Here is a 25,597-nt window from a genome sequence, read left to right on the forward strand (position 1 = left end):
TACCACATTGAGCATGGAGAAATGAAAGAAGACCGAAGAACTGTCTGAGGACTTGAGAAACCAAATTGTGAGGAAGCATGAGCAATCTCAAGGCTACAAGTCCATCTCCAAAGACCTGAATGTTCCTGTGTCTACCGTGCGCAGTGTCATCAAGAAGTTTAAAGCCCATGGCACTGTGGCTAACCTCCCTAGATGTGGACGGAAAAGAAAAACTGACAAGAGATTTCAATGCAAGATTGTGCGGATGTTGGATAAAGAACCTCGACTAACATCCAAACAAGTTCAAGCTGCCCTGCAGTCTGAGGGTACAACAGTGTCAACACGTACTATCCGTCGGCATCTGAATGAAAAGGGACTGTATGGTAGGAGACCCAGGAAGAACCCACTTCTTACCCCGAGACATAAAAAAGCCAGGCTGGAGTTTGCCAAAACTTACCGGAAAAAGCCTAAAACGTTTTGGAAGAATGTTCTCTGGTCAGATGAGACAAAGGTAGAGCTTTGTGGGCAAAGGCATCAACATAGAGTTTACAGGAGAAAAAAAAGGCATTCAAAGAAAAGAACACGGTCCCTACAGTCAAACATGGCAGAGGTTCCCTGATGTTTTGGGGTTGCTTTTCTGCCTCTGGCACTTGACTGCTTGACCATGTGCATGGCATTATGAAGTCTGAAGACTACCAACAAATTTTGCAGCATAATGTAGGGCCCAGTGTGAGAAAGCTGGGTCTCCCTCAGAGGTCATGGGTCTTCCAGCAGGACAATGAGCCAAAACACAATTCAAAAAGCACTAGAAAATGGTTTGAGAGAAAGCACTGGAGACTTCTAAGGTGGCCAGCAATGAGTCCAGACCTGAATCCCATAGAACACCTGTGGAGAGATCTAAAAATGGCAGTTTGGAGAAGGCACCCTTCTAATATCAGGGACCTGGAGCAGTTTGCCAAAGAAGAATGGTCTAAAATTCCAGCAGAGCATTGTAAGAAACTCACTGATGGTTACCGGAAGCGGTTGGTCGCAGTTATTTTGGCTAAAGGTTGTGCAACCAAGTATTAGGCTGAGGGTGCCAATACTTTTTTTTGGCCCATTTTTGCAGTTTTGTGTGAAATGATCAATGTTTTGCTTTTTGCTTCATTCTCTTTTGTGTTTTTTCATTTAAGACAAATTAAATGAAGATAATAATACCAAAGAATTTGTGTTTGCAATCATTTTCAGGAAGAAACTGAGTATTATCTGTCAAAATTGCAGGGGTGTCAATACTTTTGGCCACAACTGTATATTCACCTATTCTATGTGTATACATGTATTATATCTTTTGTATTACAGCATGTCAGTGTGATTTTACTGTATAGCTGCATATGAATTACCGGCTTTTGTTCTATATTTCTATCTAATATAAATACATATGTGTGTGTGTCACTGACATGTATATATCTATGTATTCTATATGTATATATCTATTCTCTCTATTCTAAAATGTCAGTGTGATTATAGCCGCATATGAATTACTGGCTTTTGTCCTATCTATCCATCTTTCTAATATAAATACATATATACATGTCAGTGCCACACACACATATATGTATTTATAATATATAGATAGATAGATAGATAGATAGATAGATAGATAGATAGATAGATATAGATAGATCAAAAGCCGGCAATTCATATGCGCTATAATCACACTGACAGCTCAAAAAAGAATAGATAGGATAGATATATACACATAGAATACACAGATATATACATGTCAGTGACAGACACATATATCAGTGTATTCTATATGTATACATCTATACTATCTATTCTATTCTAACATGTCAGTGTGATTATACAGTAGCTGCATATGAATTGTCGGCTTTTTTCAAAGGACACTGGTGCGTATAATTCGGACAGCACTCGCATGGCCTGAGTGCTGTCAGATATTTTATCATACCCATTGACTTGCATTGGCGATTTTCTAGGGAAAATCGCAGCAAATCGCAGCATGCTGCGATTTTCTCAGTCCGATTTCGGCTGAGAAAAAAAAAAAATCGCAAATGAGATGTCACCCATTGCCTAACATTGGTCAGAGTACAATCCGATTTGTAATCAGATTGCACTCATCCGATTTTCGCACCAGTGGGTATATGTAATGGTGGTGTGAGATCAGAGGCCCAAGGTCACCTAACCCCTTACAACAGGTACTTACTCAAATCATGAAAATCGACTGTCAACTTTGATGCCAATTCTCATGGCCAGAACCCATTTGGGAAAAGCTGGAGTGACATGCAATGTAATAATGGTGTCAGATCAGTGGAAAAAATTATTTAACCCCTTAAAAACACCACTTATTTAAATTGGTGAAAATGGTCTGTCTGCCCACTTTAATGCCTATTCTGATGCCCAGAACCCATTTGGGCCAGGCTGTAGGGACATTGGTTTGATGCGGGGCATCACTATCTGTGTTTTCTTAGTGTTAGATCAGAGGCCAAAAGTCATTTAACCCCTTAAAAACACCAGTTACTTATTCAAATCTGTGGAAATTGCCTGTTTGATGCCAATTCTGATGCCCAGAACCCATTTGGGCCAGGCTGGAGGGACCAGGGTTTGATGCAAGGCATCACTATCTGTGTAGTCTTAATAATAATAATATAGCACCAACATATTCTGCAGCGCTTTACAGTTTATTCTTAGTGTGAGATGAGCGGCCAAAAGTCACGTAACCCTAAAAAAACACCAGTTACTTATTAAAGTGGCCAAAATCGAATGTCTGCCCGCTCTGATGCCCAGAACCTATTTGGGCCAGGCTGGAGGGACCTGGTTTGATGTGGGGCTCCCTGTTCTATATGACTGCAGTGTGACATCAGTCGCCCAAAGTCATTTAACCCTTTCATTGACGCTCTTCGGTGCCCGCTTTTGTGCCAGTTTTATAGTTTTTGTAGCTGTTGGTAAGTGCTTTCACATCAGGGCACCGCACTGCATTGCATGTTATGGTTTGTTGCTAAACCTATAGAAAACAGAACAGAAATAAGAAACCCCCTTCAGCCTCGTCTTGTTCTTCCTCCGCTGCAGCCCGTCCCCCCAGCTCTCACATACAGAAGTCAGATAATTATAGCGATGATAAATAGCCACTTTCTCACTAGAGGAGCCGCGGAGTAACGGCAGTGCAGCGATCGCACTGTGTGAGCTGGGGTCGGGAGCTCTGTGAGTGACGGCGGGAGGAGGCCCGGGATCATGGAGGGGAGTGGACTCTCTGGGAGGAAGAGGAGTCGCCGGCCCTTCCTCTCATAGGATTTGCAGCCAGGGGTGGGGTGAAAGGCAACGTCAGAAGCAGTGATCTCCCGGGGAGAGCGGTGACCTGCGCTCCCTTCTCTCCCCCAGACAGGTACGTCCCGCTGCCGCCCGTCACTTCCCACAACTCCCGGCACATGCTACTGACTGGGCGCACAGCTCCCGGGACTGACAGCACTTACACAAGTGGCTCAACTCCAAGCAACCAATCAGAACGCAGCTTCTAGAGAGAGTAGTAACAGCTGTTATGTGATTGGTCACTATGAGCACCTTTTTGCTTTGTGAACCAATCCTGTTACAGCTCTTATCTTTTGCGATATTTTTGTGCAAAGGTTTCATTGCTTGTTATGGTCACCTTTGTAAAGTGCTGCAACCAATTAAGATCACAGTTCTTATTGTTTTGCTGAGATCTGATTGGTTGTTATGGACTCTTTAGTGTCACAACAACCAATCAAATGACAGCTTTTATATTGTAGCAGGACTATAGGCAGAGATCTGATTGGCGGTTATGGGCTAGTACTCGCTCTTCCTGCTCAGGTGTCTGCAGGAATGTCTGGTTTCTTGGCGACTGTGTCTTCTGTGTGGCATTTTCACCTCACAATGGTTGGCCTGGTTATTGAGGGAACAGCTTGGCTGTGTATAGTAACGATTTTCAAGGGGTTGGACAATCCCTTTAAGGCATGTGTTATGGATTTGGACCCTCTACCTAGGAGAGCCTCAATGGAGGTGATCTGCTGTCACCCATAGTATTCATTGGGGATCCAGCAGTGTGAGGCGGCAGTGGTGATCCTGGCTGTCAGATGGACCCTCTAGTAGTGATTTATGGGGCCCTCACCTGTCGGTGAAAGGGTTAATTACTGTGAGTGTTATGGGAATTGTGAGAGTGTAACTGGGCAGGTCAGCACTGTGGGGGGCTTCCTTCTAGAATGTTTGGATGAGGGTGGGTTTCCTTGTGTTGTTAGAAGCTGCGGGGGTCTCCGCTAGACGGGAAGCTGCAGGGTATAATGTTCTGGCTGGGGAGTGTTATACGGGGGTGGTCACAGTCAGGGGGACATTGGGGTATCAGCATTTATAAAGGTCCCAGGTCAGGTCCGGGGGTATGGAGCGGGCTCAGGAGCTGCACCTGCTCCATACCCTGGGGGTGCCTCCTGTGTTACACAGCTAGCGCGGGTCTCTTACGGTAGATCACCATGGCCGCTTGGTGGTCCTATGCTGCGGCCTCGGAGGCGATTGTTCTTTTTACCCTACTTTTTGTCTCCTTGTTCTCCCCGTTCCCCTTGTGAATGGACGTGACCCGTTATCAGCACTTACGTGTAGGTTTATGTATCTGGCTATGTGTGATAAAGGCTTTTTGTTTGTTTTTTCACCAATGAATTCTGCGGCCGCGTACATGAGCGCCGCACGATTTGTATCCAAAGCTGGCCCCTATAGATCGCAGTGCTGAGGAATTAGGGTTTACGATACAGGAAAGATGTATATCTTTGTACCGTGTTAGCCAGTAGATAGAAAAATATATTCAGGATTGAGAGTCCTCAGTGGTTGATACGTTTTAATGGCTAACCGAAAAGATGGTAACACATTGCAAGCTTTCCAGACTACTCAGGTCTCTTCATCAGGTAAAGGTTTATGGTACAATCCGTTTCACACTAACAAAAAAACTTAAAAAAGTAACACTTGTTCCCATTCTCAGTATAGAAAAGGGGCATATCTGATATCACCGCATGCGTAATAATCCAATCTATGAAAATATAAAATGATCCCGTACACTAAACATTTTAAAAAGGGGGAAAAAAAATCAAAATAGCTGTTTTTGGGGTCATTGCACAATGTAATAAGAAATATTATGTTACTATTTAAAAATGTCTGTTCAAATTTTTTTTTTTTTTAAGGTTTTGAAACCCAAAAGCGCAGCTCCTGAAACCAAACAATCCTATCAAAAGGTTGCAAAAAAAAAAAAAAAAAAAATTCTTCAGGTGAGTTTTGTGGCAAAATCCGTTTCAGGAAACACTTGTGTTTCTTGAACTGTTCCAAAGCCTTGGGGTGTGTTCACACTGAAGTTTTTTTTTTTCTTTTTTTTGCTGAGTTTTTGGAGCAAATTCTCCAACTCTTCAATCGAAATTGATTTCTTTTCAATCTCCTTGTGGTTTCTTCTGCGAAAACTGTAAAAAGCCCTCGGTGTGCAGAAAGGTTTTATGTTAGAATTAGCTGTGATCGTTTCGACGGCTGTGACTGTTACGTCCTCCGCACCGCTCCGATAGGGGGCGGTCTCATCCATGACGCTTGTACTGTAATGTGCAGCCCACAACTCTGGAGCCCCCATCTGTGTATATGACTCGTGACGAGTCTGGGTGCGGGTTTAGCGGGCGTTGGAAAGGACCAGATTGATTGGAGCGAGCGCCGGTGACTGCTGCATACCCCCGCTCTGGCCTGTGCTGGTTCAGCTTCTGAGCCCCCACCATACCCCAGCACCCAACAATGGAGATACCGATACGTCACACGTCCTGCCATTTCCGGTCCCAGAGATGTCCGTATGTCAGTTTGTGGCATCCGTTCTGTCCGTGTATTGAAACAATTTGTTTCAATTTTAACCGTATGACTTTAAAACGCACACGGACGCCATCCGTGCGCAGTACGTGTTTACACAAGCCCATTGACATGTATGAGCACCTGTGATCCATGCGGTTGCTAAAAAACGGACATGTCTGCGTGTTTTGCACACGGTCCGTGAGAACACGCTAACATGTACATAGACCCATTCATTTGACTGAGTTTATGTGCGTCAGTGTCTCCGGTACATGTGAAAACTGTCACCACACGTAGCGGACACACTGACGCGTGAAATCGGCCTTAGAGGGGTTATAAAGTATCAGCAAAAAACATGGCTGCTTTGATCCAGAAACAGTGCCACAACAGGTCGTGTCTGGTATTGCAACTTGGCCTTATTTACTTCAATGGAGAGGAGTTCAGTACCAGACACAACCTGGGAACAGATGTGGTGCTGTTCCTGGAAGAAAGTATATATTCCAAATAATGTGTGTATTCTGTACAGTGTGTGGTGGGTATATTGTGTGTAATGTGGATATGTTGTGCGTGTATTCTGTACAGTGTGTGGTGGGTATATTGTGTGTAATGTGGATATGTTGTGCGTGTATTCTGTACAGTGTGTGGTGGGTATATTGTGTGTAATGTGGATATGTTGTGCGTGTATTCTGTACAGTGTGTGGTGGGTATATTGTGTGTAATGTGGATATGTTGTGCGTGTATTCTGTACAGTGTGTGGTGGGTATATTGTGTGTAATGTGGATATGTTGTGCGTGTATTCTGTACAGTGTGTGGTGGGTATATTGTGTGTAATGTGGATATGTTGTGCGTGTATTCTGTACAGTGTGTGGTGGGTATATTGTGTGTAATGTGGATATGTTGTGCGTGTATTCTGTACAGTGTGTGGTGGGTATATTGTGTGTAATGTGGATATGTTGTGCGTGTATTCTGTACAGTGTGTGGTGGGTATATTGTGTGTAATGTGGATATGTTGTGCGTGTATTCTGTACAGTGTGTGGTGGGTATATTGTGTGTAATGTGGATATGTTGTGCGTGTATTCTGTACAGTGTGTGGTGGGTATATTGTGTGTAATGTGGATATGTTGTGCGTGTATTCTGTACAGTGTGTGGTGGGTATATTGTGTGTAATGTGGATATGTTGTGCGTGTATTCTGTACAGTGTGTGGTGGGTATATTGTGTGTAATGTGGATATGTTGTGCGTGTATTCTGTACAGTGTGTGGTGGGTATATTGTGTGTAATGTGGATATGTTGTGCGTGTATTCTGTACAGTGTGTGGTGGGTATATTGTGTGTAATGTGGATATGTTGTGCGTGTATTCTGTACAGTGTGTGGTGGGTATATTGTGTGTAATGTGGATATGTTGTGCGTGTATTCTGTATAGTGTGTGGTGGGTATATTGTGTGTAATGTGGATATGTTGTGCGTGTATTCTGTATAGTGTGTGGTGGGTATATTGTGTGTAATGTGGATATGTTGTGCGTGTATTCTGTACAGTGTGTGGTGGGTATATTGTGTGTAATGTGGATATGTTGTGCGTGTATTCTGTACAGTGTGTGGTGGGTATATTGTGTGTAATGTGGATATGTTGTGTGTGTATTCTGTACAGTGTGTGGTGGGTATATTGTGTGTAATGTGGATATGTTGTGCGTGTATTCTGTACAGTGTGTGGTGGGTATATTGTGTGTAATGTGGATATGTTGTGCGTGTATTCTGTACAGTGTGTGGTGGGTATATTGTGTGTAATGTGGATATGTTGTGCGTGTATTCTGTATAGTGTGTGGTGGGTATATTGTGTGTAATGTGGATATGTTGTGCGTGTATTCTGTACAGTGTGTGGTGGGTATATTGTGTGTAATGTGGATATGTTGTGCGTGTATTCTGTACAGTGTGTGGTGGGTATATTGTGTGTAATGTGGATATGTTGTGCGTGTATTCTGTACAGTGTGTGGTGGGTATATTGTGTGTAATGTGGATATGTTGTGCGTGTATTCTGTATAGTGCGTGTATTCTGTATATTGTGTGTAATGTGGATATGTTGTGCGTGTATTCTGTATAGTGTGTGGTGGGTATATTGTGTGTAATGTGGATATGTTGTGCGTGTATTCTGTACAGTGTGTGGTGGGTATATTGTGTGTAATGTGGATATGTTGTGCGTGTATTCTGTATAGTGTGTGGTGGGTATATTGTGTGTAATGTGGATATGTTGTGCGTGTATTCTGTACAGTGTGTGGTGGGTATATTGTGTGTAATGTGGATATGTTGTGCGTGTATTCTGTACAGTGTGTGGTGGGTATATTGTGTGTAATGTGGATATGTTGTGCGTGTATTCTGTATAGTGTGTGGTGGGTATATTGTGTGTAATGTGGATATGTTGTGCGTGTATTCTGTACAGTGTGTGGTGGGTATATTGTGTGTAATGTGGATATGTTGTGCGTGTATTCTGTACAGTGTGTGGTGGGTATATTGTGTGTAATGTGGATATGTTGTGCGTGTATTCTGTATATTGTGTGTAATGTGGATATGTTGTGCGTGTATTCTGTACAGTGTGTGGTGGGTATATTGTGTGTAATGTGGATATGTTGTGCGTGTATTCTGTACAGTGTGTGGTGGGTATATTGTGTGTAATGTGGATATGTTGTGCGTGTATTCTGTACAGTGTGTGGTGGGTATATTGTGTGTAATGTGGATATGTTGTGCGTGTATTCTGTACAGTGTGTGGTGGGTATATTGTGTGTAATGTGGATATGTTGTGCGTGTATTCTGTACAGTGTGTGGTGGGTATATTGTGTGTAATGTGGATATGTTGTGCGTGTATTCTGTACAGTGTGTGGTGGGTATATTGTGTGTAATGTGGATATGTTGTGCGTGTATTCTGTATAGTGTGTGGTGGGTATATTGTGTGTAATGTGGATATGTTGTGCGTGTATTCTGTACAGTGTGTGGTGGGTATATTGTGTGTAATGTGGATATGTTGTGCGTGTATTCTGTATAGTGTGTGGTGGGTATATTGTGTGTAATGTGGATATGTTGTGCGTGTATTCTGTACAGTGTGTGGTGGGTATATTGTGTGTAATGTGGATATGTTGTGCATGTATTCTGTATAGTGTGTGGTGATTGTTTAGTCTGTATAGTATGTGTATGTTGTGTGTAGTCTGTATGTGCAGGACATCAGGCCGCATCCTCCGTCCCTTGTTTGTGACCACGTCGCCTCCGTACGTGGCTCCATTTCACAGTCGTGTGTCCCCTAATAAATGCGCAGTATACCCTACTGTTTTTGGTTTCGGTTCAGTAGGCAGGGGGTTAATCCTGTGGTATTGGGGAGGGCGCTGTAGTTATGGAGGGCAGAAAACATTTGCATGGTTGGGATTGATAGTCCCGGTTAGGTAAATAGGCACAGGGGCGGTGGGGAAGGCGCAGTGTGTGGCCCCGGATTTCCATACCGCCCTGTAGTAATAGGCAAATACAAGCTGCACTGTATCTTTTCTGCTGTCCCGGCTGTGTACTGTACACACCGAGCTGGAAATTTCCACCAGCCGAGGCGGGAATGTTGGTAAACACTGGTACTGCTATAATCCGAGCGCTGCTTAAAGGGGAACTCCTCCTAGCTTCCCATCAGTATTATTACGGGGCCCCCAATTCTGTTGGTAAAGAAGGATTGAGCATGTGGTTTTCAGTATGCCCGATCCTTTTCTTCCTGAGGACAGTTGTCCCATATCGCACCCATTTGGTTGGTGCCTTTTCCTTGTGGTTTGCCTAAGTATCTCTTTCATAAGACAGCTATCGCCACTAGATTGCACTGAAGAGCTTTTTTTTCCTCTTGGTGAGAGCTGATTTGCATATCTTCTTCCCAGGGATCAATGCAGTTGGCTTAGGCAGGGACGGCGTAAGCATGGCCGCACGTACTGCAGCTAGTTGGTGACTACTTTGGAGAAAGAAGGCCGCAAAATTTCCTTTTAGTCATCCTGCAAAGATAACCATAGTCTGCCTCGCCCCAGCCTGAAATGGCTGATAACAGAGAACAATAGCATTTGCTCAGCTAGAAAATACAGTCAGGGCAGATTGCATGGAGGAAATGGCGTGAATAATGCAATTCCTCGAAGAGGTCTCACTTCCTGCAGGTTCGGTGCACCCTCAGGTCACCCGGCTGTGCCGTGATGTCAGCGCTGTCACCCTGGTACATGTGCTCCTGATGACTCAGTCTTGCTTGATGACATGCTGCGATTGCACAATACAAGTTACTCTCTGGGCATACAGACGCTTCCCAAATGTCACAGTGGGTTGTGATCAGAGTAAAGAATACATACTAACTTTGGGATGGGGGTCTTGGCCACCCCGTGCAACCAGCCGTTATTGCAAGTATTGGTTAATAGATTTGCATGCAATGCCAAGCCAAAGACATCAGTGGTCCCTTAGGGTGGGGAACCAGGATCAGTTAACTTGTTACCACTACAACAAGGATTAAACTTTTGGTGAGACTAGTCAACCATTCATATGTGCCAGAGCGCCCCAAATTTTGTCAAGTTTCAGGGTCAAAAGGGATTCAACATTGCCAATCCTTTAATCTCAAGGTAAAATTAGGAGAGTCGTCAAGCAGGGGTCTTAACAAATGTATGCTCAACTGAGCTGAGCGTATATCAATACAGTGGCTCTCAAAAGTACACCCCCATCTATCCACATATTTTATTGTGAAGCAAACAACAAATAAGACAAAATAACTGGAAACTTCAGTGTGCATAACTATTCATCCCCCCAAAGTCAGTACTTTGTAGAGCCTCCTTTTGTGGCAATTACAGCTGCAAGTTGCTTTGTATTAGTCTCTATAAACTTTCCACATCTGGCCCCTGGGATTTTTTTATCCATTCCTCAAGGCAAAACTGCTCCATCTCCTTCAAGTTAGATGCTGTTCACCAGAGGAAACCAATCTTCAGGTCTGACCATAGAGTCTCAATTGAATTAAGGTTTGGGGTTTGACTTCGCCACACCAAAATATTAACACGTTTCCCCTTAAACCACTCTAGTGTTGCTTTGGCAGTATGTCTGCCATCTCTATGGAATGTACAGCTTACTGTAGTAATATGGACAGATACTCCAATGTCTGCTTGAGAACTCTGTAGCTCCTTTGGTCTCTGTATTGTCTGTCTGATTAATGCCCTCCTTGCCCAGGCTGAGAGTTTTGGTGGGTGGCCCTCTCTTGGCAGGTTTGTTGTGGTGCCATGTTCTTTCCATTTGATGATGATGGATATGATGGTGCTCCGGAGATCAGAAATTAGAATTTTTTTTTTTTTTTTATAACCCAACCCTGACTAATACTTCACAACAACTTTGTCCCTGACTTGTTTGGAGATCCCCTTGGTCTTCATGGTGGTGTTTGGAGATCTACTTGGTCTTCATGGTGGTGTTTGGAGATCCCCTTGGTCTTCATGGTGGTGTTTGGAGATCCCCTTGGTCTTCATGGTGGTGTTTGGAGATCTCCTTGGTCTTCATGGTGGTGTTTGGAGATCTCCTTGGTCTTCATGGTGGTGTTTGAAGAGCTCCTTGGTCTTCATGGTGGTGTTTGGAGATTTCCTTGGTCTTCATGGTGTTTGGAGATCTCCTTGGTCTTCATGGTGTTTGGTTAGTGGTGCCTCTTGTTAATGATGTCACAGCCTCTGTGCCTTTCAGAAAAGTGTATATAGTGACAGACATGTGACACTTAGATTGCACACAGGTGGATGTCCTGTCACTAAGCACTTATGAAGGGAATTGTTTGCCCCAGAAATTTGTAGTGGCTTCATAGCAAAAGGGGTGACTACATATGCACATGCTAATTTTGCTATTTGATTGCATAAATGTAATTTATGCCTGCATTTTTCTCATTTCACCAGCTTAGACTATTTAGAGCTGATGTATCACACAAATCAGATGGACAGCCACCCTAAAGGCCCCGTCACACTAATAAGCGACATACCAGCGATCCCGACACCGATATCAAGGTGTCAGGATCGCTAGTAAGTCGCTATGTGATCGCTGGTGAGCTGTCACACAGACAGCTTCACCAGCGATCAGCACAGCGATGCCGAGCGCCCGACATCGCTGGCCATCCTGTAAAAAATAGAATCAAAATAAAAAATATAGTTATTCTCACCTTCCGACGTCCCGTTCAGCCATCCTGCCTCTCTCCACGCTCCGGTCCCAGTGATCCTTTGCACGAATGACCGCGAGATGTCACGGTCTTGAGGGATAACAAAGTCTCGCGGTCATTCGTGCAAAGGATCACTGGGACCGGAGCGTGGAGAGAGGCGGGATGGCTGAACGGGACGTCGGAAGGTGAGAATAACTATATTTTTTATTTTTTTTTATTATTTTTTACAGCTGATCGCTGGTCTCCCGCTGTCACACACAGCGATGCGTGCTGGCCAGCGGGAGACCAGCGACCAAAGAAATGTCCAGAGGTTTCTTCCAGCGATCCCGGCAGGGGGGCCGCTCACTGATCGCTGTCACACACAGCGATCTCGCTGGTGAGATCGCTGTTACGTCACAAAAGTTGTGGCTCAGCAGCGATCTCGCTACCGAGATCGCTTAGTGAGACGGGGCCTTTACTCTTTAAAGATATGGCCACTTTATTTTGTTTGTTTTTGCTTTAGCTTTTTCCTCCCCCTTCTTCCAAGAGCCATAACTTTTTTTCCTTTTCCTCCTAAATAGCCATACAACGTCTCAATAGTAATAACAATATTTTCTTTTTGCGAGACGAGTTGTAGTTTTGAATAAAGTCCTTTTATTTTACCAAGTAATGTCCTGAAATAATGGGGAAAAAAAATCCAAATGGTGTGGCATTCAAAAAAGGGGAAAAAAAAAATCAGCCATTGTCTCTTCTTTTGTAACCGTTTGAGCATTGATTCTTTTTTTTTTTTTTTCTTTTTTTGTTCTATTATTACGTATTCGATGATACCAAATATGTTCATTTTTATTTCTTGGATTTTTCTACTTGTTTATAAAGTTTGTCATTTTTCATATTAATTTTTTTTATATATAGTCAAATTTTTTTTTTTGTAGTCTTTTTAGAGGACGAGATCCTGCAGTCACTTGTTATACAGTAGCACATCAGACTTTACGGCCTCCTATGCCACCCAGCGTGTGTCCTGTAGCCGCCGGGGTATTGTGCCGTCAGGTATCTTTAACCATTTGTGTTGCTTGCTTTTCAGCACTGATGTGATAAATCATGTCTCCCCCCCCCCCCCCCCGTATTGTGTGGGTCTCCCCTGACAGCCGCCCACAGCACAGCGCGTGCTAATTAATCCGATGCACCTGCCCCAACGCACAGAAACATTATGTCTTCTCTGCAATTAGGGACATCCATAGGGACATGGCATCTGCAGCTAAATCCTCCCCGTCGTTAATTAATTAACCTTTCCATGCTGTTACCTGCATGCCGAGTTACTGACATCTTGTTTGACTGAATTCAGTGGACCAAGCTGCAATACCAGATGCAGCCACTGGACAAAGGTGGTGCTGGATCTGGAAGACAGTGGCCACTTGTTTCTAGTCCCAGATAACCCATTTCTGCCACTTATGTACTATTAGATCAGGGAGAATTAATTGCAGGGAGCAGAGATGTCTCCGATCACAGTTGCTCCATCCCTGAAGTCAGTGCCTTAAACAGTTAGGCAAGGGTCAGGGCTCCAAATGTCTGCCCAGATTCTGGTGTTACTGCGACTGGACTGGTCCATAGAGTAAAGGGTGTGTGTTCTATGGCGAACAAGGCCACAGCTGAGAACTTATCGTTTTTATCCACTTTCTCACACCCAGAAAAAAAAAAGAGACCAAAGTCCATTGGCAGCGACCCAGGACCTCACTGCTGGAGCTCTCAGATCAGACAACATTATAGGATAGTCTTTTGGTAATGAGTGTGGGGGGTATCTGATCAGGCAGGACTGTAGGAGAGCCTGGTGGTAATGAACGCTGGGGGGGGGGGGTGTCAGATCATGTAGGGACTGTAGGAAGGCCTGGTGGTAACGAATGTGGGGGGGGGGGGTCAGATCAGGCAGGGACTGTAGGAAGGCCTGGTGGTAACGAATGTGGGGGGGGGTGTCAGATCAGGCAGGGACTGTAGGAAGGCCTGGTGGTAACGAATGTGGGGGGGGGGTGTCAGATCAAGCAGGGACTGTAGCTGGGTCTGGTAGTAATGAGTAATGGGGGGAGCAGGTAGTGTCAGATCAGGCAGGACTGTAGGAAGGCTTGGTGGTAACGAATGTGGGGGGGGTGTCAGATCAGGCAGGGACTGTAGCTGGGTCTGGTAGTAATGAGTAATGGGGGGGAGCAGGTAGTGTCAGATCAGGCAGGACTGTAGGAAGGCCTGGTGGTAACGAATGTGGGGGGGGTGTCAGATCAGGCAGGGACTGTAGGAAGGCCTGGTGGTAACGAATGTGGGGGGGGTCAGATCAGGCAGGTCTGTAGGAAGGCTTGGTGGTAATGAACATGGGGGGGGTGTCAGATCAAGCAGGGACTGTAGATGGGTCTGGTAGTAATGAGCATGGGGGGAGCAGGTAATGTCAGATCAGGTAGGACTGTAGGAAGTCCTGGTGGTAATGAATGTGGCGGGGGAGGTGTCAGATCAGGCAGGGACTGTAGGAAGGCTTGGTGGTAATGAACATGGGGGGGGGGGTCAGATCAGGCAGGGACTGTAGATGGGTCTGGTAGTAATGAGTAATGGGGGGGAGCAGTAGTGTCAGATCAGGCAGGACTGTAGGAAGGCTTGGTGGTAATGAATGTGGTGGGGGAGGTGTCAGATCAGGCAGGGACTGTAGGAAGGCTTGGTGGTAATGAATGTGGTGGGGGAGGTGTCGGATCAGGCAGGGACTGTAGGAAGGCTTGGTGGTAATGAACATGGGGGGGTCAGATCAGGCAGGGACTGTAGATGGGTCTGGTAGTAATGAGTAATGGGGGGGAGCAGGTAGTGTCAGATCAGGCAGGACTGTAGGAAGGCCTGGTGGTAATGAATGTGGCGGGGGAGATGTCAGATCAGGCAGGGACTGTAGGAAGGCTTGGTGGTAATGAACATGGGGGGGGGGGTTCAGATCAGGCAGGGACTGTAGATGGGTCTGGTAGTAATGAGTAATGGGGGGGAGCAGGTAGTGTCAGATCAGGCAGGACTGTAGGAAGGCCTGGTGGTAACGAATGTGGGGGGGTGTCAGATCAGGCAGGGACTGTAGGAAGGCCTGGTGGTAACGAATGTGGGGGGGGTCAGATCAGGCAGGTCTGTAGGAAGGCTTGGTGGTAATGAACATGGGGGGGGGGGTGTCAGATCAAGCAGGGACTGTAGATGGGTCTGGTAGTAATGAGCATGGGGGGAGCAGGTAATGTCAGATCAGGTAGGACTGTAGGAAGTCCTGGTGGTAATGAATGTGGCGGGGGAGGTGTCAGATCAGGCAGGGACTGTAGGAAGGCTTGGTGGTAATGAACATGGGGGGGGGGGTCAGATCAGGCAGGGACTGTAGATGGGTCTGGTAGTAATGAGTAATGGGGGGAGCAGTAGTGTCAGATCAGGCAGGACTGTAGGAAGGCTTGGTGGTAATGAATGTGGTGGGGGAGGTGTCAGATCAGGCAGGGACTGTAGGAAGGCTTGGTGGTAATGAATGTGGTGGGGGAGGTGTCAGATCAGGCAGGGACTGTAGGAAGGCTTGGTGGTAATGAACATGGGGGGGTCAGATCAGGCAGGGACTGTAGATGGGTCTGGTAGTAATGAGTAATGGGGGGGAGCAGGTAGTGTCAGATCAGGCAGGACTGTAGGAAGGCCTGGTGGTAATGAATGTGGCGGGGGAGGTGTCAGATCAGGCAGGGACTGTAGGAAGGCTTGGTGGTAATGAACATGGGGGGGGGGGGGGGTTCAGATCAGGCAGGGACTGTAGATGGGTCTGGTAGTAATGAGTAATGGGGGGGAGCAGGTAGTGTCAGATCAGGCAGGACTGTAGGAAGGCTTGGTGGTAATGAATGTGGTGGGGGAGGTGTCAGATCAGGCAGGGACTGTAGGAAGGCTTGGTGGTAATGAACATGGGGGGGTCAGATCAGGCAGGGACTGTAGATGGGTCTGGTAGTAATGAGTAATGGGGGGGAGCAGGTAGTGTCAGATCAGGCAGGACTGTAGGAAGGCCTGGTGGTAATGAATGTGGCGGGGGAGGTGTCAGATCAGGCAGGGACTGTAGGAAGGCTTGGTGGTAATGAACATGGGGGGGGTTCAGATCAGGTAGGGACTGTAGATGGGTCTGGTAGTAATGAGTAATGGGGGGGGAGCAGGTAGTGTCAGATCAGGCAGGACTGTAAGGTTTTTAAATACATCAGTTAGGGACTGCTCTGATATGGGTTACCTTGATGTTTGGTAGAGCGGCATAGTATACATTTTTTACAAAAAGCTTATCAACCAAATACCCTGTTTTGGTATTATCTTTTTACTAGCACTTGCTGTTTACTGTTACTATTTACAACAGAGTATTTTTATATGTTTGTTTTAGGCTATGTGCCCACGCTGCGTGTTAAAACGCACACTGAAAATCGGACTCCTTCCCAGAAATCGCATGGATTTTGCCGCGATTTTCTCAAGCACTTTCCAAGCGATTTGAAGCATCGCTTGGAAAGTGATTGACAGGTTGGTCACACTCGTCAAACATAGTGTTTGACAAGTGTGAGCAGCTTTTTACTATTGAGGCCGCCTATGCGGCATCAATAGTAAAAGATAAAATGTTAAAAATGATTAAAAAAAATAAAAAATCGGGGTATATTTACCTTCCGACGTCCCGCGCTGCCATCCCGGGCCACATCGTTCCCAGCGATGCCTTGCGAGACCTGTGATGATGTTGGTCTCGCGTTACTATAGCGATCTCGCGAGACTACGTCATCACAGGACCTTGCCGCAAGGCATTACTGGGAACGCTTAGGCCGGGAATGCAGCGCGGGACGTCGGAAGGTAAATATACCCCGATTTTTTTATTTTTTATTCTTTTTTTTACAAGGGTATGGTACCCAGGGCCTGGAGGACAGTCTCCTCTCCTCCACACCGTGGGTACCAACTGCACATGAGACGCTTAACTTCCCGCATGGTGGGCATAGCCACATGCGGGAAGTAAGCGATTCCCATGCATTCCTATGGGTGCGGAATCGCGGCAAATCTTTGCGATTCCACAAAAATGAGCATGCTGCGTTTTTTTTCCGCGATGCGATTCCGCCGCAGAAAAAAGCGCAGCATTAGCACAGCATGTGCGGAATGCCATAGGAATGCATGGGGGGCGTTCTGTACACGATTTTTAAACGTTTTCGCGCCAAAAACGCTTAAATCGCATCGCGGGCACACAGCCTTACTATGGTTTTCTGTGTTTCAGGACTGTAGGAAGGCCTGGTGGACATGAACGTGGGGGTGTGTGTCAGATCAGGCAGCACTGTAGGAAGTCCTGGTGTTAATGACCACAGGGAGGGGTGGTGTCAGATTAGGCATCACAGTAGTTAGGGTGTGTGCACACGCTGCGGATTCGCAGCGTTTCTGGCCCTGCGGGTCTGCAGCAGAATCTGCTGCGTTGTACAGTACCATTTACTCTATGTAAAATGGAAACCGCAGTGCAGATGCTGTGGAATTTTCCGCGCGGATTTGCTGCGGTTTCAAATCCGCAGAAAGAAATGACATGTCACTTCTTTTCTGCGGATTCCGCTGCGGTTTACCATCTCCTCCATTGTAGAGGTGATAAACCGCAGGCTAATCTGCAGGTAATCCGCAGGTCTTTTGACCTGAAATTTACCTGCGGATTTGACAAAATCCGCGGGGAGAAATCTGCAGCACCTTAAAACTACGTGTGCACGTACCCTTAGTGTGGTGATATGAAATCGGGCAGCACTACAAGTGCCGGGGTGGGGGGGTTGGTGTAACAGTCTCTAACAAGGGCATGATAGTTCTAATCAAAAACTTGCCATGGGACTCTGACTTTTCTAGTTTTGACAAAATTATGAATTCATAGATTCTAAAATATTGAAGAAGAAGCCTAGAGTCACTCTGGGCAAAACTGCAGCTTAAGGCAGGTCCTGTGGGTGCAGTCTGACACTTGGCTTCTGCTTGGCAGTTACAGTAGTGATCTAATTGGTGCCTAATGCAGGTGGTGCCTGACACTTGGCTTCTGCTTGGCACGTACACGGTTTGATTTAAAAAAAAAAAATAAAAAAAAAAAATTCAAAACCTGTTTTACATTTGTAGATACTATTTTTGGCCACATCCCCTGCAGACCGAAAGGTGGCCTCTAGGGTGCTTGACTGGTCCTATACCTGCCGGTGTGTTCTGCCCTTTGCTGGTCCTTGTGGATCTATCCTGGCTTCCTCCATCCTATGTAACCATGATCTCCACCGGCCCCCTTTTAATGTGCTTTACATTTGTGCTTTTATGTAGACCCGACTGCCTTGATGACGCAGATAAGTGCAACACCCCCCCCCCCCTTCTTGAAGGGGTTTATAAACTACTGCCATTAAAGGATTTACTAATTAACCCTTTCATCTGTATTGGCTGAAGCCCCTCTTCCCAGCTTGCAGCACAGGCCTGCTTCCTACAACTAAAGAGGCGTAAACGTCACTGCCTGGGGTAGCGACCGAAATAAACTGCCATAAAGCAAATATAACTGCTTGCCCGAAATGCCACCAACACTCTGCAATCAGTTGGGCCGCGTTCTGAAAGGAGTGGTCTCTAATGAAGCGGGTGGTTCGCCCACCTTGAGCATTCAGTTTCCTGTATCTTGCGCAATGTTGTCATCTTTGGGGGGGGGGGGGGCGCACACGGATCCATTGTCACCAGGTGACAGTTTTACCGTAGACAAAGACAATGCTCTGACACGGCAAAAAGACTCCGTGTTTGCTAATGATCAGCTATAAGGTTACACAGCGGAGTCACATGAATCGGCGGAGCTGTTGTGTTAAGCAGCTCAAGGCCATCTCCACTCCACAACATATTCTCTTAAAGGGGAGCTCCATCTACTCAGATTTTGCCCCTATAGTCTCGTGTTACAAGGGTTAAGCCATTATGGGCTCGCTAGTGGCACGGCTTCTTCTTTTCCTGTTTGGTATTAAATGATTCCCATCAATTTTATTGGCTTTGTTAGTGCTTTGTTAGGTCTGAGTGACCACCAGCCTGTGGTCAGGTGACGTATATAATTTGCATTAAAGGGACAACAATTTTAATATAGTACAAGTCATACTTAACAAAAAATATATAGTTGGAGGCAAGGGGAGTGAAAATATGCTTTTTTTTTTTTTTTCCCCCTCCAAGACTGCATGGAAGTAGCGGCCCAAGACTGACCAGACAGATGACGCACACTAAACCTGCACAAGGACATGTCAAAACACGTTTCTGGCTGATAGAGATGTAACTGATATACTAATTACAGTGCCACTCTTGTGCACAGGCTACGTATGGTATTGCATTCAAAAACTTGTGGCTGGGCTGCAGTACTTGACACATCCTATGGACAAATAGCGGCGCTGTTGAAAAAGCAGCCATTTGAGCAACAAACCCCAAACTCCTTTTTTTTTTTTTTTTTTGCCTCCTCATTGGCAGAGATGCAAGCGTGCCCCCATAAAAGTGAATTGAGAGGGGTATGCTGTGACCTTTGCTGTCACAGTAGGGACCAGACTAGGCCCTGGTTTTCATTGCAGGTTCAGGTTCCAGGGTCTGTAAATGTGTTTAAGTGCAATATGTCTCTAAGGGGTTTTTCCCCATTTTCATAGGTGGACATTGTCAGATATTAAGGCTGTGTGCACACGATGCGTTTTTTTAAGCGTTTCCGCAGCGTTTGAGCCGGCTCAGACGCTGCAGAAACGCTTAAAAGATGCATCAAATTAATTAGCATGCGTTTTTGGCTTTCTGTGCCAATGCATGCGTTTTTAACTGCTCAGGAATCGCTTAGCGGCTAAAAACGCTGCATGCAATTTTCTGCTTATTAAAATTTTCAACTTTTCTTTTGTTTACATCTTATTGCCTAGGAGATCGACCACTGCTTCTGTCAAGCTCATAAGCATTGTGCTGAAGCTGGACGAAATGAGTAGGTGCCAGAGCTCCTAGCCAGCTTCACATTAGTGATTACAAGCTCAATCGAAAATAGTTAGTAAGCACTGCACATTTTAAGCTGTCTAGCAGCGGTGGTAGGTCTTCAAGGCAATGAGCTGTAAACAAGTGTTAATATCTCAAGAACGGCTGAAAATTTTATTAAGCACCAAGTTGCAAAATTGCTTAGATTTACATGTACTTTACAAAAATACCCATTTATGAAGTTGGGGATGCCACCTTGGCATTTTAGAATGCAAAATGGCCTGAGTTGATCTCTGATGAAGCTGCTGATCCTCATGTTTAGATGAAGCTTTGCATAGATTTACAAATGGAAACAGATCGCAGGCAAATAATTTCCCCCCTTGGCAAATGGAACCTGCAAAATCTGGACACGAGACTCAGCCGACCCGTCAGATCAGTGATGCGTGTGCAGACATCTCCGGAGTAGCTTCCAGCCGACACACTCCAAGGGCGTCAGCCATTATACAGAAAAAAGCTGTGCTGCCTCTCCTACTTGGTTTTAATCAAATCTTAAAGGGATTGTGCATTATTCACTACTAGACCTTGCCATCTCTGTGCAGTAGTTGGTGTTCCTTTACTATCTCCTCTCTTCTGGCTCAATCAGTAAATGACCTCTGCAGCTAATCGGTGGCAGCTGATTAGCTGCAGTGGTTGGGTGATGTCCTCTGCAAGGGCTGTCAGTGCATGGAGACCTCTAGTTTTCCTTTCTAAAGCTTCATACAACTGGGGCTTTGCTACACTGTGTATTTTGAGCTGAAGATGTCAGATTCTGGTCTTGTAATACCTCTGCTACGTGTGCCCGAAGTGAACATTTCTAACCAAGTCTCTTCCCTACAGGATGCTGCAAACTGCTTACGACTACTTCTGGTGGCACAGACTCTGGCTTCCGGAGAACCTGACGTGGACGGACCTTGAAGACCAGGATGGCCGGGTATACGCCAAAGCTTCCGACTTGTACATCTCCATACCTCTCGCTTTCCTCTTCCTTATAGTACGGTACATCTTTGAAATGTAAGTATATCTGTGTTTCCCTTGATGAAACTTGGGAAGATTAAATCTCAGTCATGTCGATCAGATCATTGGCTCTTGGGGACATCTAGTTGTCCAGTGTAGTATTGCAGATGTCATTTTATTTTTGTACAATCCACCCTAGTTCTTTAGGGTGTTTTTTTTTTTTTGGCCTCTAATTTCATGTATAACATCCGACTTTTAAATTTAATTTTGGCTCGTCCAAACATATAATGGTATGAACATCAATAATTATTTCTGGAACACTCTTCTCCCTGTACGCTCTCGTTACGTGTCTTTTAATATAAATCTATCCTTCATACTACAATTGTGGCTCATCTTTTCCTTAAAATGCTGTGTTGTGCTGTTGCTCTATTTTTCTCCTGGGAATGTGTGACTAAATTAACTGGGTGTCCCCGTATGTGTAAAACGTCTTTGCACTGCAGCTCTGCTCCTTCACATGTATGTACGCTGCAGCCCAGTGTAACCATGGTCTGTGTCTGTGAGTTTCCTGTGATATGTCTTGCAGTTACGTGGCCTCCCCATTCGCTAAGGTACTGGGCGTGAAGGACAAGGTGAAGCTGCGGGCGACCCATAATCCGGTCTTGGAGTCATTCTATAAAAGCTGCTCTAAACATCCCAAACAGGTGTGATGTCACTTTGGGAGTAGGACTGGGGGATGATGATGTCACCATTGGGGTGTGATTTGGGCCCAGAATGTCTGTGACTTCACTGTAGGCAATGAGTTTAAAGGTCGAGTGTGAAGTCCCTTTGGATAAATGGTTCGGGCTTTGGCTGGGCCTCCCCCTGCGGGCAGGCGCTTTGCACTCGTACAGTTCCAGCATGTCATTGTGTGTTATGAAATCATCATTCTCATGATGAAACTCTATTGCCGACAGGGGGATCTGGAAAACTTGTCAAGGGCAAGTAAAATCACTGTACGCCAGGTAGAGAGATGGTTCCGCCGGAGGAGAAACCAGGACCGGCCGAGCCTACAGAAGAAGTTTCGGGAAGCCAGGTACATGATCAGGTCTATAGCAACACCTATCACATCAGATGCAGAAACTGCAGCACATAATGGAAGACAGAGCAGGAAATGTCAAAGTAGTGTGTTGATATTCCAAATCAAGGCAGTCCCTCATATCATGGGTAAAAAGGGGGTGGCTCTTTTAAAGATTTTATGTTTTATAGGGGTATTTTTCTATTCTTATTCTCGGCCAATCAGAGGTGTGCCTTTTTTATTTTCACAGTTGGAGATTCACCTATTATCTTCTTGCTTTCATTGCTGGCCTTGCCGTCCTCGTAGACGTGAGTACTCCGTGTACTGTGCAGCCTTAATGTGTTCAGGCACATCATCCAAAAACTGTGCTCATTGCTTCTCTCCTTGCTGATTTTAATAGGTGACCTTTGTGCATGTGTTTAATAATTATGTGTGTAATATGTATTATTTAAAATTCTCTTTTCATTTTACTTTTGTGCAGAAACCCTGGTTTCGGGATCTACGAGAGGTCTGGAAAGATTTCCCTAAGCAGGTAATCCCCATATTGACGGGTGAGACATGTAATGGAGTCATCAGCTCTCGCATGTTCTGCTCACTATCTCTCTCCTCCTTCAGACTATGATCCCATCGCAGTACTGGTATTACATGATTTCACTGGGCTTTTACTGGTCTCTACTTTTCAGAGTGGCGTTTGACATCAAGCGGAAGGTTGGTATTGATCTCAGCTACTATCATCATTGGTCTAAATTCAGAATTGTGAATGGAGCATATGATGCATTCTGCAGACTGTCACACAATCCTTCTTCATATAGAATTTTTTTTGTCTCCTCCAGGACTTTCAAGAGCAGATCATCCACCATTTGGCCACTATCGTACTAATCAGCTTCTCGTGGTGTGCCAACTACATCCGCGTGGGTACTTTGGTATTGGTCATTCATGACGCCTCCGATTTTTTCCTGGAGGTAAGCTACTTTAATATATGTAGCACTTCTGAAAGCTCAGTTAGTACCATAAACAATTGGCCTTCAACTGGAAAGGACACTTGGGTGGAGCTTCTCTCAGCCAATCAGCCTCTTCACAACGCTCCACCCTAAGTATTCTCTTCAGGTAGATGGTCCGGCACAGTGGATAGTCTTCTACTCATTGAATTGCACTCTACCCATAAAGCAGTAAAGATATTCACAGTCATGGTTTTTGAAGGACCACCCATGCAGGGGATGTGTTAAGATTTTGAAACTTGACTGAGGTTGGAGTTTTTGTTTTCTCTCATTAAACAGTCTGCTAAGATGTTTAACTATGCTGGCTGGAAGGAGACCTGTAACAACCTGTTTGTGGTCTTTGCTTTTGTCTTCATCGTCACAAGGATCATCATCTTTCCTTTCTGGTAAGTTAGTGGCTGAGGCCATCAAAATTGTCAATATCCCAACATTTCTTCTCTACTGCAATCACAAACCACCAACTTTACTGGCACAAGCTCGTTAGCAAAACTTTTTTTCTCCCGTGTTTTTGTAGGATCCTACATTGCACCTGGGTTTACCCTGTAGAGATTTATCCAGCCTTCTTTGGTTACTACTTTTTCAATGTCATGCTGTGGGTACTACAATGTCTGCACATATTCTGGGCTTACCTTATACTTGGCATGGCCCACAAATTTCTTACTGGCAAGGTAAGGCACAGTTTTGTTTGTTTTTGTGGAAAAATTGACAGTGAATCTGTCATGTTTTACACCAAATACTTCATACAGTTAGATTTTTGCCTTTAGTGGCTGGTGTACTTACTGAGATAATACATCTGAATATACCTTAATGTTAAATGATTATTCTCAACTTCATAAATCATTCTAAGACAAGCAATTATCTTCCATTTTTAAGATTGCCTGTTTGAGACCCATCAGTGCTTGCAAACCATTTGATTAAATTTGTAAGCACTATTTTTAAAACTGGTCAGGATTGCTGGAGTGCACTGTCACCCACAGTAGCGGTGGTCTGTTTCCTAGGCAACTAGTTATAAACACATGCATTCATATATCAAGACTCCCAAATTTTAATAAGCAGTAAATTGCTTAATTTATAGAAGCTTCATTAAAAAATATTCCAATCTTCAAAAATGGCTAACACTTTAAAAGGGAGCAGGCTTAAATGTATTTGAGCAGGACCTCTACCTGCTGGTCTGGTTTATAATTCCATGCAGTTTAGTAGCCGAGTAAGGATGAGGGCCCATGTGGCCTGGTAGCTGACCCTACACAGGGCTGTTTTCTTGTTTGTAAGATAAACTTTTGCTTGTTTTCTAATAGCTGGAGCAAGATGAGAGAAGTGACAAAGATGAAACTGACATTCCGGATGAAGACGATGAAGAGCCCACCAAGAACGGGGTGGTATCCAATGGTCATTCATTGCAAAACAACAACCACCACAAGGTGGAATAAGGGTCCAATGCCAGCTCTCTTCCCTCTCACACTACTGATACCTACCTTGCCAACATCTCAGACTTTCCTCACTAACCACGGGAGGTGATAGTGGAGCATCTCCACTGGACATTTTTATAATTTTTTTTCTACATTAATCTCTAAATCTGTTCTCCCCATTACTGTGTATGAAGCCTGATTTCCCTTTGGTGCCTGCTGCTGCCTGGATAGGAGGGACTGGTTTCCTTCCCGATGCATGTTCCAGAGATGACTTTCTTTTTTGGCCTGCAGAACGAGAGTTGATGACCTGGATGATCGCAGTGATGGCATTTTTTTTTTTCTTTTGCCTTACCAGTCGTCCCGAGTTTTGATGCCTAGATCCCTGGGTTGAACCACTGTTTTGCCTGACTGATGAGGACAGTTTCTTACCTAGGCGCCATGATTCGCCATGTTGACAATCAATGTGAATACTGCACCTTCTCCATGTTGGATGATTGCCGCCTGCTGTCTGGAATTCGTCGTATCGCGGTAGCAGATGTATTTATTACACTAGTTCTGATTCTCTCTTCTTGTTGGAGCCGCATGTTGCCTTATTTTCTACAGAGACCTTGGATTTTTCTCTCTACAGTCAATTTTAAACCTTGAGGGTGTATTATGATGTCATTACCTTTTACGTACTCCCTGGCCAGCCTTCTGACGGCAGCCAGCTTTCTAGTGGACTAATAAAATGCAATGTGATAAATGAGACCTATGATATCTGGGAAAAATGGCTGGCTGTGACTACATGACCTAAGCAATAGGTCATTTTCTAGTAACATTCCCCTTCAATCAGGTTTTGTTTTTATTTTTGAATGTTCTATCTCATGATCTTAAACTAAACAAGTAATCTTGCTCTTATCGCACTGGTCCTATTTCTCTATCTTTTCAGCAGTCTCATCAGTCAGGTTTAAAGTGATGTCACAGCATCTCCTCCTGCCTTCACAATGACACTTGCACACGCTCATTAGATGCATCTGTAATTAACAGACTGGCACAGAATTATCACTGTTCCGGTGTGAATTTTCGGACGTAATGTTGAATAACCTCTGTTGGTCATTGTAAAAACGTGCAAGACTTCTGAAGGTAGAAGTACATTCTATATACATTCAACATTAAACCAGATTGACACATTCCCTTTGTAAGGCCAGGGTCCCACTTGAAACTGCAATGCGAGAAATTTGCGCATCAATCGCCGGCACTTGGGACCGGAGTGTTCAGCTGCATAGAAATACAAGCAGATGCACACTCCAGTCC

General features: G+C 45.0%; 1 protein-coding gene across 2 annotated transcripts; it reads left to right on the plus strand.

The window, feature by feature from the left end:
* Positions 1-3,198: 3,198 nt before the first annotated feature.
* On the plus strand, positions 3,199-25,049 carry CERS2 (ceramide synthase 2). Of its 2 annotated transcripts, XM_073567199.1 has the most exons (12): positions 3,218-3,358; positions 5,154-5,237; positions 20,730-20,903; positions 21,430-21,547; positions 21,800-21,918; positions 22,151-22,208; positions 22,382-22,432; positions 22,516-22,608; positions 22,734-22,862; positions 23,178-23,284; positions 23,413-23,566; positions 24,194-25,049. In XM_073567199.1, the coding sequence occupies exons 3-12, from the start codon at positions 20,731-20,733 to the stop codon at positions 24,323-24,325; spliced, it is 1,134 nt and encodes a 377-aa protein (XP_073423300.1). In that variant the 5' UTR covers positions 3,218-3,358; positions 5,154-5,237; position 20,730; the 3' UTR covers positions 24,326-25,049. The 2 variants fall into 2 exon arrangements, with proteins under 2 accessions (XP_073423299.1, XP_073423300.1); XM_073567198.1 differs by lacking the exon at positions 5,154-5,237 and having other exon boundaries at positions 3,199-3,358.
* The last annotated feature ends 548 nt before the right edge of the window (positions 25,050-25,597 follow it).

This window comes from Dendrobates tinctorius, unplaced genomic scaffold, assembly GCF_039654945.1.
Source record: "Dendrobates tinctorius isolate UK_male_01 unplaced genomic scaffold, ASM3965494v1 ptg000019l, whole genome shotgun sequence".
Classification (NCBI taxonomy): domain Eukaryota; kingdom Metazoa; phylum Chordata; class Amphibia; order Anura; family Dendrobatidae; genus Dendrobates; species Dendrobates tinctorius.